Source organism: Primulina huaijiensis, chromosome 5, assembly GCF_012295235.1.
Source record: "Primulina huaijiensis isolate GDHJ02 chromosome 5, ASM1229523v2, whole genome shotgun sequence".
NCBI classification, from domain to species: Eukaryota; Viridiplantae; Streptophyta; class Magnoliopsida; order Lamiales; family Gesneriaceae; genus Primulina; species Primulina huaijiensis.
In genome coordinates this window covers 6,588,151-6,603,034 of record NC_133310.1, presented here as the reverse complement: position 1 = coordinate 6,603,034, position 14,884 = coordinate 6,588,151, and the positions used below count along the sequence as shown (strand labels likewise).

Below are 14,884 nucleotides of genomic sequence, written 5' to 3'. Positions count from 1 at the left end.
CCCTTCTCACTCGTATCCCCAGGCTTACTATGCCATAGACTTGAATTAGCTCCAGCATCCACAGCAGCTAATTTATTTCTCAAACTGGAAGTCATATAAAGTGTTCCAGTTTTCTTTCCTCAAGCAACAATCATGACTCCTTTTTTTACTTTCCAAGAACCATCACCAAAGGTCACCTTTTGACCTTCGTCGTCAAGCTGTCCTACTGAAATCAGATTGTGTGTCAACTCTGGTACATGCCTTACTTTGTTGATTTTCCACACAGATCCATTTGTCATCTTCATCAGGATATCACCCATGCCAATTATTTCCAAAGGTTTTCCATCAGCCAGGAAAACTTTTCCGTAATCTCCCGCAATGTAATTATCGAATACATCACGATTACCAGTGGTATGAAACGAAGCTCCCGAGTCCATAACCCAAGAATCAACCGGGCTTTCCATGGATAGTAATAGAGCATCATGTACCTCCTCAGTAACAACATTAGCGTCGTTCTTTGTTGATCTGCAATTCTTTTTCAAGTGACCGGTCTCATCACAGCTCCAGCACTTCACATTCTTTTCAAAATTGCTTTTGTCTTTTCCGTGTCTCGACTTGGATCTACCATGCCATTGGTTAAAACTCTTTTCGCCATTCCTGCCCCTTCCTCTATTCTCGAGATTTAGAGCAGAACTTGATGATGTTCCATCATCAGAATCCATCCTGCGAACTTCTTCAGCAAGAATTTGATCTCTGACATCATTGAATTGTAGCTTTATTTTTCCAACAGAGTTGCTAACCGCTGCCCGCATCGGTTCCCAATTGTCAGGTAAAGACGCCAAAAGAATAAGTGCCCGAATCTCATCATCAAATTTAATTTCAACCGATGTCAGCTGTGAAACAATCGTGTTGAATTCATTGATGTGTTTAGCCACCGATGCATCTTCTCTCATCTTCAAGTTAAATAACTTCTTCATGAGATGTACTTTATTATTTGCCGATGGCTTTTCGTACATGTCCGACAAAATGGACATCATCTCCTCCGTTGTTTTTGCCTCCGCCACGTTATGTGCCACGTTCTTCGTTAGGGTCAATCGTATTGCACCTAACACTTGTCGGTCAAGAAGCTTCCAGTCATCATCCTCCATCTTTTCCGGCTTCTTTCCAGATAGAGGTTGATGCAACTTCTTGCTATACAAATAATCAGTAATTTGTAGTCGTCAGAAAGCAAAATCTGTACCGTCAAACTTGTTGATTCCTTGTCCCGATCCATCATCTCTGGCCATCACTTCTCTAGACTTAGCAAAAAATCTAAAAAATCTTTTCTGATGTGGAAGATCAGACAAAGCTGCAACCACAGAGCATACTCAGAATTCTTAAGAATTTTCACAACAAGGCTCTGATACCAGTTGTTGGGGAATTACACCCCCCGAAGCGATGCCGATCCCGATGATAATATAGTACCCAAAATTTGCGTAATAAAATAACCAACGAGAACACAAAGATTTACGTGGTTCACCCAATATAGGCTACGTCCACGGAGCACTGCAACTTTTATAACTGGAAGAAATATTACAACAAGTGTATACACCAATACACTCAATATTTCTCACACTCCCAACCTGAGTATACCGAGAAAATAATTTCTCTAACTCACACAAAGAGAATTCCCGCACTCAAGAAAAAAATACACTCTTTTTTCTATGCCCTCTCTTTTTATCAAAGCTAAAAAGCTTTTGATTTTGGGATACAATAACTGAAGGAATTGAGCTCTATTTATAACTAATGCCCGCCAGCAACTTTATCAGTTTTTCCGATGTGGGATGAGGCTTTACATTATTTTATTTAATATGTGGGCCCCACCCCTCACCTAACAAAATGATCATATTACTCGGTAACTAAAAAATCTAAAATATTGTTATAAAACACAATAAATTTTAAAAATTTTAAAAAATTACACTAAGTTGTTAGTATCGGAAACATGTTCAGATGGAATGAACAAACATTTTAAAAATATTTTGTTATTAAAAGAGATACAATAGTTTGTTCTTGAAATGTTAAAAATGAACTAAGCATCGAGAAATTAAATCGAGATTAGTTTTAAAACAAGCAGAAGTAACTAAAATAATCCATCTAAAAACCGATTAATCATTTTGTAAAGCGCATTTAAAAATATGCAAGTTGAAATATAAAAACGATTTAGTTGATGTATTTTATCAAACACTTGGTATGCAATATTTTGGTATTTGAAAGACAAATAAAATACTTCAACAATGTATATTAAAAACAGTAGCAATAATTAAATGTAATAAAGTAAGAGACACAAATTTGTTTATGGATATTATGAGATAAAACTCATACGTCACTCATATTTCCACTTAAAATTGATTCACTATAAGAGTTTGATTTATAATACTCTTTGTACAAACTCATTTCGACTTAGACTTATATATTTCTTGATGATCGAAAATCCTAGCGCACTCTCAATTGAAGGCCGCAACCTCACAATCCGCATAATGTTTAACATCTCTTATGTCAAGACTACAAAAACAAGCTTTAATGTATTTCTGTAAAGACTATAACTCAACTATTCTCAAAGTTCAACTATCTTTTGTGTGAGTGCTTGTGTTTGTGAGGAAATTAATCCATTATAAAGTATATACTCTCAAATGTATCCTGACACACAAAGGAAAAAGCTCTTACTGAGCTAATGTATCTATTCAGACTTCTTTTCTCGGGCTTATTCTTATTCTAACTTGTTTTTCTTTTATATAGGTTGTTCATGCTTTGAATCCACATCTTGTTTGATCTTCAAAGGGTTGTATTTATGACATTCAAGAATTATATGAACGTTTGAAACAAGAATATGATATTTTGGAAAAATTTTGCACAGTTTCTGACATTTGAACAACCATAATTTACTTTCTGACCACTTTTTCATATCAGGATGGAGGCTGGAATTTTGGAGCAATCCAATCGGAATTGAGCGGCTAGACTTCCAGAGCGGTCCGTCCACTTGGATTCGAGTTGCTTGAGTTTGAGCTACTGGATTTTGAGTAAAGTCTACCTGGTATCTTTTCTTTTTTTTAACTCTTGATTCGTCGAGTCGATTTCTGGTCAAAGTGATAAACATGAAAGTTGTAACTCTTTCCTTTAGCTTTTCACATAATCAAGAATCACTCAAAGCAAAGTTTTTAAGAGAGATATGCTCGACATACTGGCACTGCTCATATTTACTCGTTTGTTGTATCCACGAATTCTAACAGGAAATTGTGGCATCCGGTTAGCATAGATAAAGTTCAAACGAACCCGATCGGATTCAAATATGGCTTCTATATATTCAAGTTGGCTTTCCAACTATTTGGCCTCTGTTCATTTGAATCACTGGTTTGTGACTGAAGGATCGTTTGGTTTGTGCTAGCACCTTCGAAGATGCTTCAAACAAAATATTCTCCAATGAGCTGTTATAGCTCGTGTTCTAAGAATGTTAACACCGATGAATTAAATCGAGTATGGTTTAAAACCAAACGGAAGAAACTCGAAGTAATCCTTCGTGAAGAAGATTGTTATGTTAGAAAAATTTTTAACTTATGTAAACTGAATAACTGAAAAGCAGGGGATCAGTTGTCGCATATATCAGTTCAGTTATGGTAAGAACTAAACTGACGGAAGCTCTAATTGATCAATTCTGTTTCAAAACAGAAGTTAATCAATTAAATACACAAGATAGGTTTATGGATGTTCGGAGACTTCAACTGCTCCTACGTGACCCCTTCTACCACCTAGGGTATGATCCACTAGAAGACTTTGATTTATACAAATACTTGTACAAATCCACCCAGCTTAGAACTTACACACTGCCTAACTGAACTCCTAGTCTAGATTGAAGGCAGCACCTTCCAGCCAAAAGTTCTTTAACGTCTATGTGAGAAATACTACATACACAAGTTTAATGTCTTTGTGCAAGACTGTATTTCGGGTGGTGTGTGTGTATGTGTGAGAACTGATATTTGAAAACAACACGAAATGTGTTATCACACACTGAGCAAAAAGAATGCTTCTAATCTAAGCTGATAACACGTTGAAGTGTTCCCTCAATTTTGGGCTGATTGCTTCTTCAAAGCTGATAAGTATTAAGCGTGCCCTTTCTTTTTACCACACTCTCTGGTTCTGTCCGTATATATTCGTCTCTACTGATCTTCTCTTTATAGAGGCGAGAAACTGATCGTATAATGAGAATCAATTAATGTATCCGTTGCATCTTGAATTTGCTCCTTTGACTTTGTGTCTCGACTTTATGACTGTCCTTCTGGAACATTTGTCTTTAATGCTATGATGCAACGTCTATTATTGTCCTTTGACTGGACAATTACTTTGTACCTTTTTGTATAGCTGGAATCCACTGAATGAGTTTTTCTTCATCTACAACTAAAAGATTCTTGACTGACGCTCCGAAATAGTCAGTTGAACTGATCTTCAGTTGAGCTGATGAAATCAGTTGACTCGTCAGTTGAACTGATTTCACTCTCATTCGACTGAACTGATCAGCTGGGTTTCTTCATCAATTGAACACTTCTTCGGCTGACCACGCTTCTGAGGTTCTCCTACAGATCCACCTATCAACTGGACGATCAACTGAACTGCTCATTTGACATATCAGTTCGCTTGATTCAGTTTGTGCGAACAGTTGGTTCTTCAGTTTGCGCTTTAGATTCCTCAAAATTGATCCTAGCTTCTGCACACTTAAGGTAAATTTTTAGTAACAAAATAATAAGTTTCGTTAACATCAAAATCAAGATTGTGAACTTGAAAAGTTCCAACAGTGACATGTGAGCAAAATACCAGGGCTGATCATGTCTAGTCGTTTGTTGTATCCATGACTTCCAGGTTGATCTTGCAACCACTATTTCAAATATATAACATCCGAACTAGCCTGTCCGGTGTGCAGTATGAATCAAATTGAGATTTCTGTCGGTCATTTAGATCACCGAGCTATGAGATATCATCGAACTATTTAAGCTCGTCATAGCCTAGCCGTTCGTGAAATTGGAGTTCTAGCTTCCAATTTTAGATAGCAACTTCAAACTTGAGTAAATATGTTAGAAACACAATAACAAGTTTTGTTATCATCAAAATCAAGATTATTAGTATTTCTACAACCCAACATTAGTAATCTTTCCAATTGATTTTTAAAAACTTTATGAAATATCTAGAGTTCTTAATTTCATATAGTCTCTAAATTTTAACATAAAAAATATTTTATCTGAAAAAATTGATTTTCATGAACGCGATATAAGAACAAGATTAATAATTCTCACCTAGCAATATGGATGGTCTTAATTCAACGAGTAAGCTGAAAAATGAAAAAGCACTAATTGTTTTTTAGGGAATCCATTGTTGATATCCACTCAGTGCATATTGGTTAACTTTCGGGCTTAACACAGTAGTTTTCAAACCACACTAATCGGGTAAACCCTTCTAGACAAGCCCTACATGACAGGCTCGACAGAAAAAGTGTGTAGGACATACAGTTTGTCCTTTTATTAAAAATTATAGACAATATCAATGTGCAACTCAAATTTTTAAATCATACAACACTCCAAGCGTCATGGTTCGATCGCTTTCTAGGTAGAAACAATTATTGCACGTCTGCAATCTACCTCCAAAAAATTGCACTTTCTTACACTCAATGAGAATCGAAGTCTGACCTTGGCTCTGATGCCAATTATAAGACCGATCGTTTGTCATTTTACCAAAAAACTATAGCTAGTGGTAATGGTTAGGGCTGTAAAAGAGCCGAATCGAGCTGAATATGTAGTGAACTGGCTCTGTTTGTTTATATTCCTAGTAATTGTGCAACTTAAATCTTTTAAACTATACATTAGTCCCAGCGCCAGGGTTCGGTCTCTCTCTGAGCAGAGGAAATTATTGAACATCAACAATCTATATCCCAATGATTTTACTTCTTGCAATTAATGAGAATTGAACCCGTGATCTTAACTCTGATACAATTGTAGAACTGAGCATTTATCGCTTTATCAAAAACTATAGCTAGTGCTAATAGTGAAACTCAAATCTTATAAATCATCTGTATCCCAAGTGTTACGGTTCGATCGCTCTCTAAGCAGAGAAATTTATTACACATCAACAATTTCTCTCCCAATAATTTCAATTCTTGCAATCAATGAGAATCGAATATATGATCTTGGCTCTGATACTAATTATAGAACTGATCTTTTGCCGATTTACCAAAAGTTATAGTTAGTGACAATGATGCAACTCAAATCTTTTAAACCATACAACAGCCCAAACGCTTCATAAATCTTTTAAATCATACATCATAATCGTCACGGTTCGATCACTCTCTAAGCAGAGACAATTAATGTACATCAACAAAGTATCGATAAGAAAAATCGAAATCATGACCTTTTAGCCCCTCATTTACCTTCTCCACAAACTCAGACACCCATTGGAGCGAAAATGCAATAATTGTTGTATATCCAAAAAGGCAATAATAATTCTTGCCTAGAAATATTGATGGTCTCAATTCAACGAGTATGCTGAAAATAAGAAAATGCACTACGGTTGTAGTGTAACCAAGAAAGGCAATAACAACCGAGTTTTTTTAAATATAATATATTAAACATAGAACATCTTTCTTAAATAATAAATTGATTGGACTTACATATAAAGCACGTAGGGTTCAATCAAACAATTATTAAAAATTTTGCATCCTGTTGCTGGCAGATTAACACCAAAAAAAAAATTAAAAATAATGAATTCTCCAAGGGCAAAACAACACTTTCCTTCCACGGCCTTCTCATACTCATTATTTGATATTTTGGGAAGCAAACAAAAAATGAAGTTGATTTAAAGGCTGTAGCTCTTCACAATTCTCACAAAGAATTAAATCGAAATTAAGAAGTCGAAATGGTTTCTAGGGAGCGAAAGAGAGAAGCAGTTCTTCATGATAAGTTGCAGCGTCTTCGTGCAATCACTCATTCTCATGCAGTAATTTTATTCATTTCCTTTCTTTTTTTAAAATACAATCTTCCATTTTCAATCATTTCTTGAATGTATATACAATTTGTTATAATTTCCAGCGTATATATGAATCAATCATATTATATAATTTGATATAAATATATAGTTTTTACATTAAAATTCTCAGTGTCCGTAGTTTGGATTAATACTGATCAAGAGCAAACTCCTGGATCTTGATTATACATATATAGATATATCTATATATGTGTGTATGTACTTTTGAAAAAAATAAAATTTTATGGTCAAAAGTTATATTTCTTTGTACTTAGATTGTTTTTTTACTTGAATGAGACTGCTAATTAATCGGGTTCCCATTTTTAGCTACCAACTAAAAATTTTGCTAAAAATATATTGATATTTTCTCTCACAAAATATAACATATATAGTGATCAAATTTGAAATTTTATACCTTAGTCGATGAAATTTTAGCAAATTTACAATTTTGTTTACATATATAGCAACTGTGGTAGTTACTCCTGTTTCGGCCCTCTACAGAATGATAAAATATTTAATGTTTCAAGTTCGAAAATATAAAGAATTTTGTACGAAATCCACCGTATTAATTATATAATTTCAAATTGTAATTACTCCAACGTCCTTGTGTTTTCAATCTTTTGAATCTTCAAGATTCAGGTCTTATTTTTTTTAGTAGAGTATTTATACAAAAAAATAATTTTTTTTTATTCAAATGAACTATTCTATCTCCTTAGCAGCAGATTTTAGTATATTTTCTTGGTCAGTAAGTCTTCGTTGGTAAATACTATCAGAACTTGTGACCCAAATTGGGTCTNTAAGTATGTATTTGGTTTTCCATACACCTACCCTATACTCGATGTATTTGACATTTATCTACATTAATGATATCATTTTTACACTTGATAAGGGTGGCGTGGAATACGTGAAATACAGGCGAGGGGAGGTGAATCCAAATATCCCTCCAGAAAGATTGGATTGATATGATTTTGCATACATATTTGTACATAAAAAAGTTAAGGTTTAATTTGTGGTTTGTGTGTGTAAGCTGGTAATTTTCCCCTTATTCTTAATTTGCAATATGGTGAATTCTTCTCATCTGTGTGTGGTTTTTTACTGGTTTCGACCGATTTTTCGCGTAAACCTTTATTTTTACTTGTACAAAACCGATTTAGCAATAACTTTAATTATATTTTGTTGACAGATGAACGAAGCCTCAATAGTATTGGATGCTTCAAATTACATCAAAGAGTTGAAGCATAAAGTAGACAGACTCAACCAAGACATAGCAACTGCACAATGTTCAAACAATCACATTAATCCGTGTGCAGTAATACTTCTAAACCTTTTTCTATTACTATTTATACCTTATTTTGTTAATCTATGTTCACCCCTCTATTTAATTTCCCATTCATATATTTCTACTTTTTTAAAATTAACTCGAATATAATTGTCTCTTTACGATTTTGATATTATAAAAAATAGCATATATATATTTCATATTATCAAATCATTTGTAAAACGCATCATCAACTCGACTGACTATTTAACGTTAAAAGAATATAATGGTCAAGGTGATAATTTTTCATGACAGATGTTATATTAAAAAATTTAATATCACAATCTTTCATTACTTTCAAATATTACATTTGGATTGAAAAATTTGATCGAATATGTGAAAAAAATTCTTTGAAAGAAAATTGAATTGTTTAACTGGATATAAATATAATGAGCTTAAAATTATTTAAATCTAAGTGAAACTAATTTAAATAAATCAAATGATTTTTTATTGGGAATTTCTCAAACGACCAGAGGAGTAAGCATTAATATTTTCCATGTAGAAAAGATTCATCATACCAACAAACAACAAAACAATAAATTTTAATATTCTAATGTAATTTCTCTTGAATTTATCAAAATATATATTTAATACATTAATTTTGGTCAAATTAAAAGTTTGACCCCCAACAAATAAACCAATGCTTCCCAGACAAAGAGGATAATAAAATATTTATTCGGTTTTTAAATTTAGAATTACGTTAAGTTTTGGAATAGATTCTTTCATTCAATTGTTTATATTTATATATTAAATGAAAAATATTGCACTTTCATTAATTAATTTCAATTTGTTTCTAAATTATTATATTATATGCAGCAGGTGACTGTAGAAGCCCTAGAGAAGGGCTTTTTAGTAAATGTACACGCATTGAAAAGCTTCCCGGGGCTTCTGGTTTACATATTGGAAACATTTGAAGATATAGGGCTAACTGTTGTGGAAGCTAGGGTTTCTTGTGCTGATAACTTCCATTTACAAGCCATCGGTGGAGAAGTAAGAAAATTATACGATTTATATTCATTTGTTATTTATTTACGGGCTGCGATTCACACATCGTCTACGTACGTAGTTGAGGAAAAAAATGAAAGGATATATAACAAAATCCAAGATGTTATAGATTTTGAAATTATAGATTTTTGAAATTGCGGAGATCGTGCCGTACGCAACGACGATGCATATTCAATTTATGATCAAAATTAAAGGGGATCGGTCCTATAAATACTTATTTCTTTGTGTTAACGCATCCTATAACTTGAAGAATTTAACATGTATTTGACAAAAAAATTTGATATATATATATATACACACAAATTTTTATACAATTATCCTAAGTATAGGTCATTAGGACTATATGAGTTTATAAATGATGTCTTCTGCTTAGTACTATGAATATATTGTGAACTAGAAGGTTCATTTAAACACACAAAAAAAATGTATGCTAATATGATTGAATTTTTCCCAATATATTTTAAGTATGTGTTTCAAATTTTAAATTAGCCAACCCAAAATTATTAAATTTTGGTACGAATTTATATTTTAATCGCTCATTAAGTTTTTAGCATATTCATTAATGATAAACAAGGAAGTAAAACTCATTCTTTTACTGATAAACTGGTGTTATAAATTCATGACAGAATGACGAAGATGAAGAAAGAATTAATGCCCCGATGGTGAAACGAAGAATCTTGAATGCTATCAAGAATTGGACCGAANTATATTGTGTGTGTGTGTGTGTGTTATATTTTTTGTGCAGGCATTTATAATATATATCTTCATATGTTGCTTTAATTTTTATTATATATTAGGCATCTATAATATGCGATCAAAGATCACAAATTTTGAAGGAACTTTTGGGATAGATAATGTATGCATATTTATTGCAAGATTATCTGAATGCTTGATTTGTTCAATGAACCTGATATTTATTGGAGAGAAGTCAATGATGGTTTTTGTTTTCAGTACCCAATTGTTACTTATGGCGAGATGGTCACTCATACTCTGTTTACTGTCATTGACAAGTTTGACAATCTATGTTTGTTTCAGCCAAGTCTCATTACCCTTACGTGTGCTGAAAACTTCATAATGATGATTAAGTCATGGTGCCCCACACCTGTGATCTTGGAGATGACACATGTATCTGGGTGCTCGGGTAAATAACCGTGACATGGACCAACGTCTGTTATTTATACTACCCGAGCTCTTACTACATGGGCTCTTACTACTCGAGCTCTTGCTCCCTTCGTCTTTCCTGGCTTCATATATTATCCAGGGGTATCACCACTCCCCCTTAAAATAGTCGGGCTAGAGTCTTAATCGTTGTCCCGAGTAATCTGAATGTGCTCTGGGCGTGATGTTAGCATGTTGTAGGTTTGATGTTAGCATGATGTAAGCCCTAGAAGTCGAAAGGTCGGATGTCGCTTCCAATTCCACGCCTGTCTTTTCACATGTCCCGCACAATTTTCGAGGTGCATCATGTCCGTTTATTTGTTTAAGAATCAACGATCCAGATTGAATATCTTCTGTTTATATAAACCGATCGATTCTCTCTTTTTTTAATTTTGGTATCCTAAGGCTCTTATACACAAATCTCTTCCTATTCAGTCATTCTCAGCTCGCTATTCCGACGATTTTTGCGTTCTCCGTTCAATCTTTTTTCTCGTTTAATCGTAAGTTTTCTTCCTTTCCTACTAAAATATGTTTATTTCTACTTCTTCTACCTCTAGAGCAATTGCACGCGACTCATCTGATTATGAGTCTACGGCGGTTCGTTCAGATTCTTCCACCTCTTCTAAAAGACCAGTCCTCCCTTTTTTTCCAAAAAAATCCAAAAAATAGAAAATGAACCCCTAGGCTGCTAGGATTTCCCGAGCTCTTAAAAAGGGTAAAAGAAATGCTCACGCTCCCGGCTCCCTGCAACCTAACATCCAGATGCCCTCTAGTTCTCTACCATGGGGAGTACCCTTCGCCCGAGGGCTGACGAGGACCTAAGGGTCCTCGGGGCCATCCCTTTCTCTTACCCTATTATGATCCCGGGTCCCTCGGACAAAGCAAACAAACTCACGAAGGTTTATATACATTCTTCCGAGACCAGGTCCGTAGTGGTCTTCGATTTCCTATTCCCTCTTTTTACATCGAGGTGACCCGTTTCTTTGGGGTCCACATTAACAAGTTTCACCCTAATTCTTTTAGGATCATGGCCTCGGTTTATGTTCTATTAAAACTTCACAACATTTTAATCAATCTAATCATCTTTCAATATTTCTTTGCGTGTCGGTTGGGTGACAACGCATTTTCCCTGTCAAGGGTCTGGTTTTGCCTGCTGAAGAGGCTCATCTCAAGCCCAATTCATCCCTTGTACCTCTTTTTTTTTTTTAATTGCCCCCTCCACCCTATTTGCTCGTCCTTTTCCTTGTCTCTGTAGGATCTTCAGATGCTGATATCGGCTTATGAAGAAGTCGCCTCAATCGCCAAGAAAGAGATGAATCTGGCCGGGGTTGCTAACGAGCCCCACCAGCAAGTTCAATTCTTTGCACATATTTTAATAAATTACCGGGGCCTCATGCCTCTCGGGTTTAATAATGCTTTGCACATATTTTAAGGAGAAAGAAATAATTTCATTGATATTCCGATGATAAATATAATCAAGCGTAATACTTTTTCAGGTGAAAAGCATTCCAAGGTCTCTTCAAAGATTGACCCAGGTCATGTTCTAAATATAATACTCTAGAGCTAAGTCTATGCAACACTTTATAAGGTTCTTCCCACCAGGCTTCTAACTTTTGGCTGGCCCTCTTGAAGACAAGATCACCGACTTGGAATTCCTGAGGTCGGACTTGATGGTTATAAGCTCGCAAGACTTGTCCACGATAAGCTTCCATTCGAATAACTGTTTTTTCTATTTTTTCTTCTACCAAGTCCATTTCTTGAGCCCGGGCTGCGTTAGTCTCTCTTGGATAAGTTTAAACCCGGGCCGAAGTCTGCCCAATCTCTACTGGAAACACAGCTTCAAATCTGTAAACTAGACTATAAAAAATTTCTTTAGTAGCAGTCCAAGGGGCGGTTCGATAGGCCTATAGGACACTAGGTACTTCTTCTACCCAATCTTTTCAAATACCTTGCAACCTAGTCTTTACAGCTTGAATGATTACTCGGTTATTGATTTCAGTTTGCCCGTTAGCTTGGAGGTAAGCTACTGAAGTGAAAAACTGAGTAATCTTTATTTAACTAGATAGAATTTACTAGGTTTGACAATTGATATTTTGCTAGATAGAATTTACCAGGTTTGAACACAAAGGTTTTGTTGAATTTACTCGGTTTCACAATTGATATTTGGAAAAATTATAATCTTCACACACTTGATATAATATAGCTAAATATGTTTTAAATTTTCTAGAGTTTATGGCTACAAAAAAAATTATTTTTGATCATATTAGATATATAATTTGAGTGCCAATGTTATTATGATTATGTACCTTAAAGATTCATTAAGATGGATTTTAGAGGATAATTTGTATCATATTAAATGTACATGTTATAATATCAACTTATGTATTAAATGTGCTTTTGATGAACGCATGACTACTACGATAGAAAAATTCAAAGTATGTGGAAAATTATTACATGAAAGAAGATATGGCCGTGATTGAAAATCACTAGTCATTGCTAACGGAATTAGATATAAGAAATTTCATCTTCATGTTGAAACTCGATGAAATTTTTTGTATCACTTGCTTAGTACTTTGTTAAGTTTTAAAGATTTTCTTACATCATATTACAACAATATAGCAGCAGAAGCTTTAATATTATTGACATACTCTCAAAGAAATATTTTGGCAAACTGTGTTTTTTTGTTGGAACTTTTTAAATAGGTAGGCGAAAAATTTTCTAGTGTTACTTACCTTACTGCAACCATGTTTCTACCTCTGTTTTTCAATTTTTTTTTAAAAAAATTGATTGATTATCTTACTGATGTTGTTATGAGTGATTTTGTTTCAATGATAGAAGATAATTTTTTGAAATATTGAGAGACTATCCCAATTGTGCATGGCTTAGCGACCTTGCTTGACCTTAGTCAATGTGTCTTAGAAATAAGTTTTGAATATTATGCTAACTTTATTAAAAAAAATGTTGACAATCAAAAGAAGTCAATCATGCATTTTCTTCAAGAATTGTTCGTAACGAATAGGGTGGAGCAAGTAAACAACCAGAGCTAGAAGAAGAGCCAAAATAAAAAAGCAAAATGAAAGCAATCAATTTTTTTCAATGTTTGAAACGACAAAAGTTGAAAGAAAAATCGGTTGCAACAATAAAGTCTATACAGATCTATTTAAGCCAGTATTTTCAGTCTCTAGAAAATTTCGATATTCTAGAATGGTGAAAAGTAAAGTCGCAACTTTATATAGTCTTAGGAGCAATTGCAAGATACATCCTAGCAGTTCAATGTTTAAGCGTTGCTTCCGAACCAGAATTTTTAACACGTAGTAAAATAATTGGCGAACAAAGAACTAATTTAAAATCAGAAATGCTTAGCATGTTAAGATGTCTAAAAGATTGGTTTGCGGTAGAAAAATGGAATGGACAGCCGGAGCGATAGACGAATTTGAAAGCTCAAGTTCCGATCAAAATCCAATCTTTCCAAATATATTTTATTAAATTGTGATAAATTTTAAATTTTTAATGTAGACATCAATATTTCATTTATATTTATCTTTTTTGTATTATTTATTTTCTCAACTCAAAGTACTAAATATAAAAATGTTTTTTCGAAATCTAGAAAAAATTTCGAATATTCAATATTAGCTTCGTATTGGGGCGGTAATTTTGCACACCCAGTGCGACTATCTCTGTATCAAATTTTCATTATTTTGTCTCACGCTAGATCGGTCGAAAATTATCGCCCTAGCGCGAGATGTTCAGTTTTCATCCATCGAATCTCACCAATGAGCGCCGCTACCGTTAAAAATTATCACCATAGCACAGTACCGGTTCGAGTAGTGGATCTGATTCATGACCGGTTCCGACACTACAAGAAATTCTGCATACAACAACGCACATACAACAAGGGTTTTTCACAAAAACCGTTGTCGTATGTTTTTTAACAACGGTTTTATCGAAAACTGTTGTCTTTTGGGGGGCAAAGACAGCGGTTTTTAAAAACCGTTGTCTTTGGGGGGTCAAAGACAACGGTTTATGGGATCAATGACAATGGTTTTACAGACCAGTTGTCTTTAAGCGTTTTTTTAGGGTCAACGACAACGGTTCTATGAACCGTTGTCAATTAGCGTGTTTTTTTAGACAATTGACAACGGTTTGAAGAAACTGTTGCCGATTAGCGTGGTTTTTTGACAAACAACAACGGTTTTGGAAAACGTTGCAATATTTAGTGACGGTTTTTCACAAACCGTCGTTAAATTTAGCGACAGTTTGTCAAAAATTAGCGACGGTTTTGAAATAACAGTCTCTAATTTTAGCGACTGTTTTAAAAAAACCCGTCGCATCTTTAAATTTAGCGACGGTTCAATAAAACTCGTCGCTAAAATTAGCGACATTGTT

The 14,884-nt window shown here is 34.2% G+C and overlaps 1 protein-coding gene across 1 annotated transcript; it reads left to right on the top strand.

Annotated features, from left to right (window-relative positions):
* Positions 1–6,840: 6,840 nt before the first annotated feature.
* On the top strand, positions 6,841–12,045 carry LOC140977593 (transcription factor bHLH61-like). Its single transcript, XM_073442348.1, has 6 exons — positions 6,841–6,990; positions 8,201–8,326; positions 9,155–9,325; positions 9,967–10,053; positions 11,754–11,849; positions 11,995–12,045. Exons 1-6 carry the CDS (start codon positions 6,910–6,912, stop codon positions 12,043–12,045), a joined length of 612 nt encoding a protein of 203 aa, XP_073298449.1. The 5' UTR covers positions 6,841–6,909.
* The last annotated feature ends 2,839 nt before the right edge of the window (positions 12,046–14,884 follow it).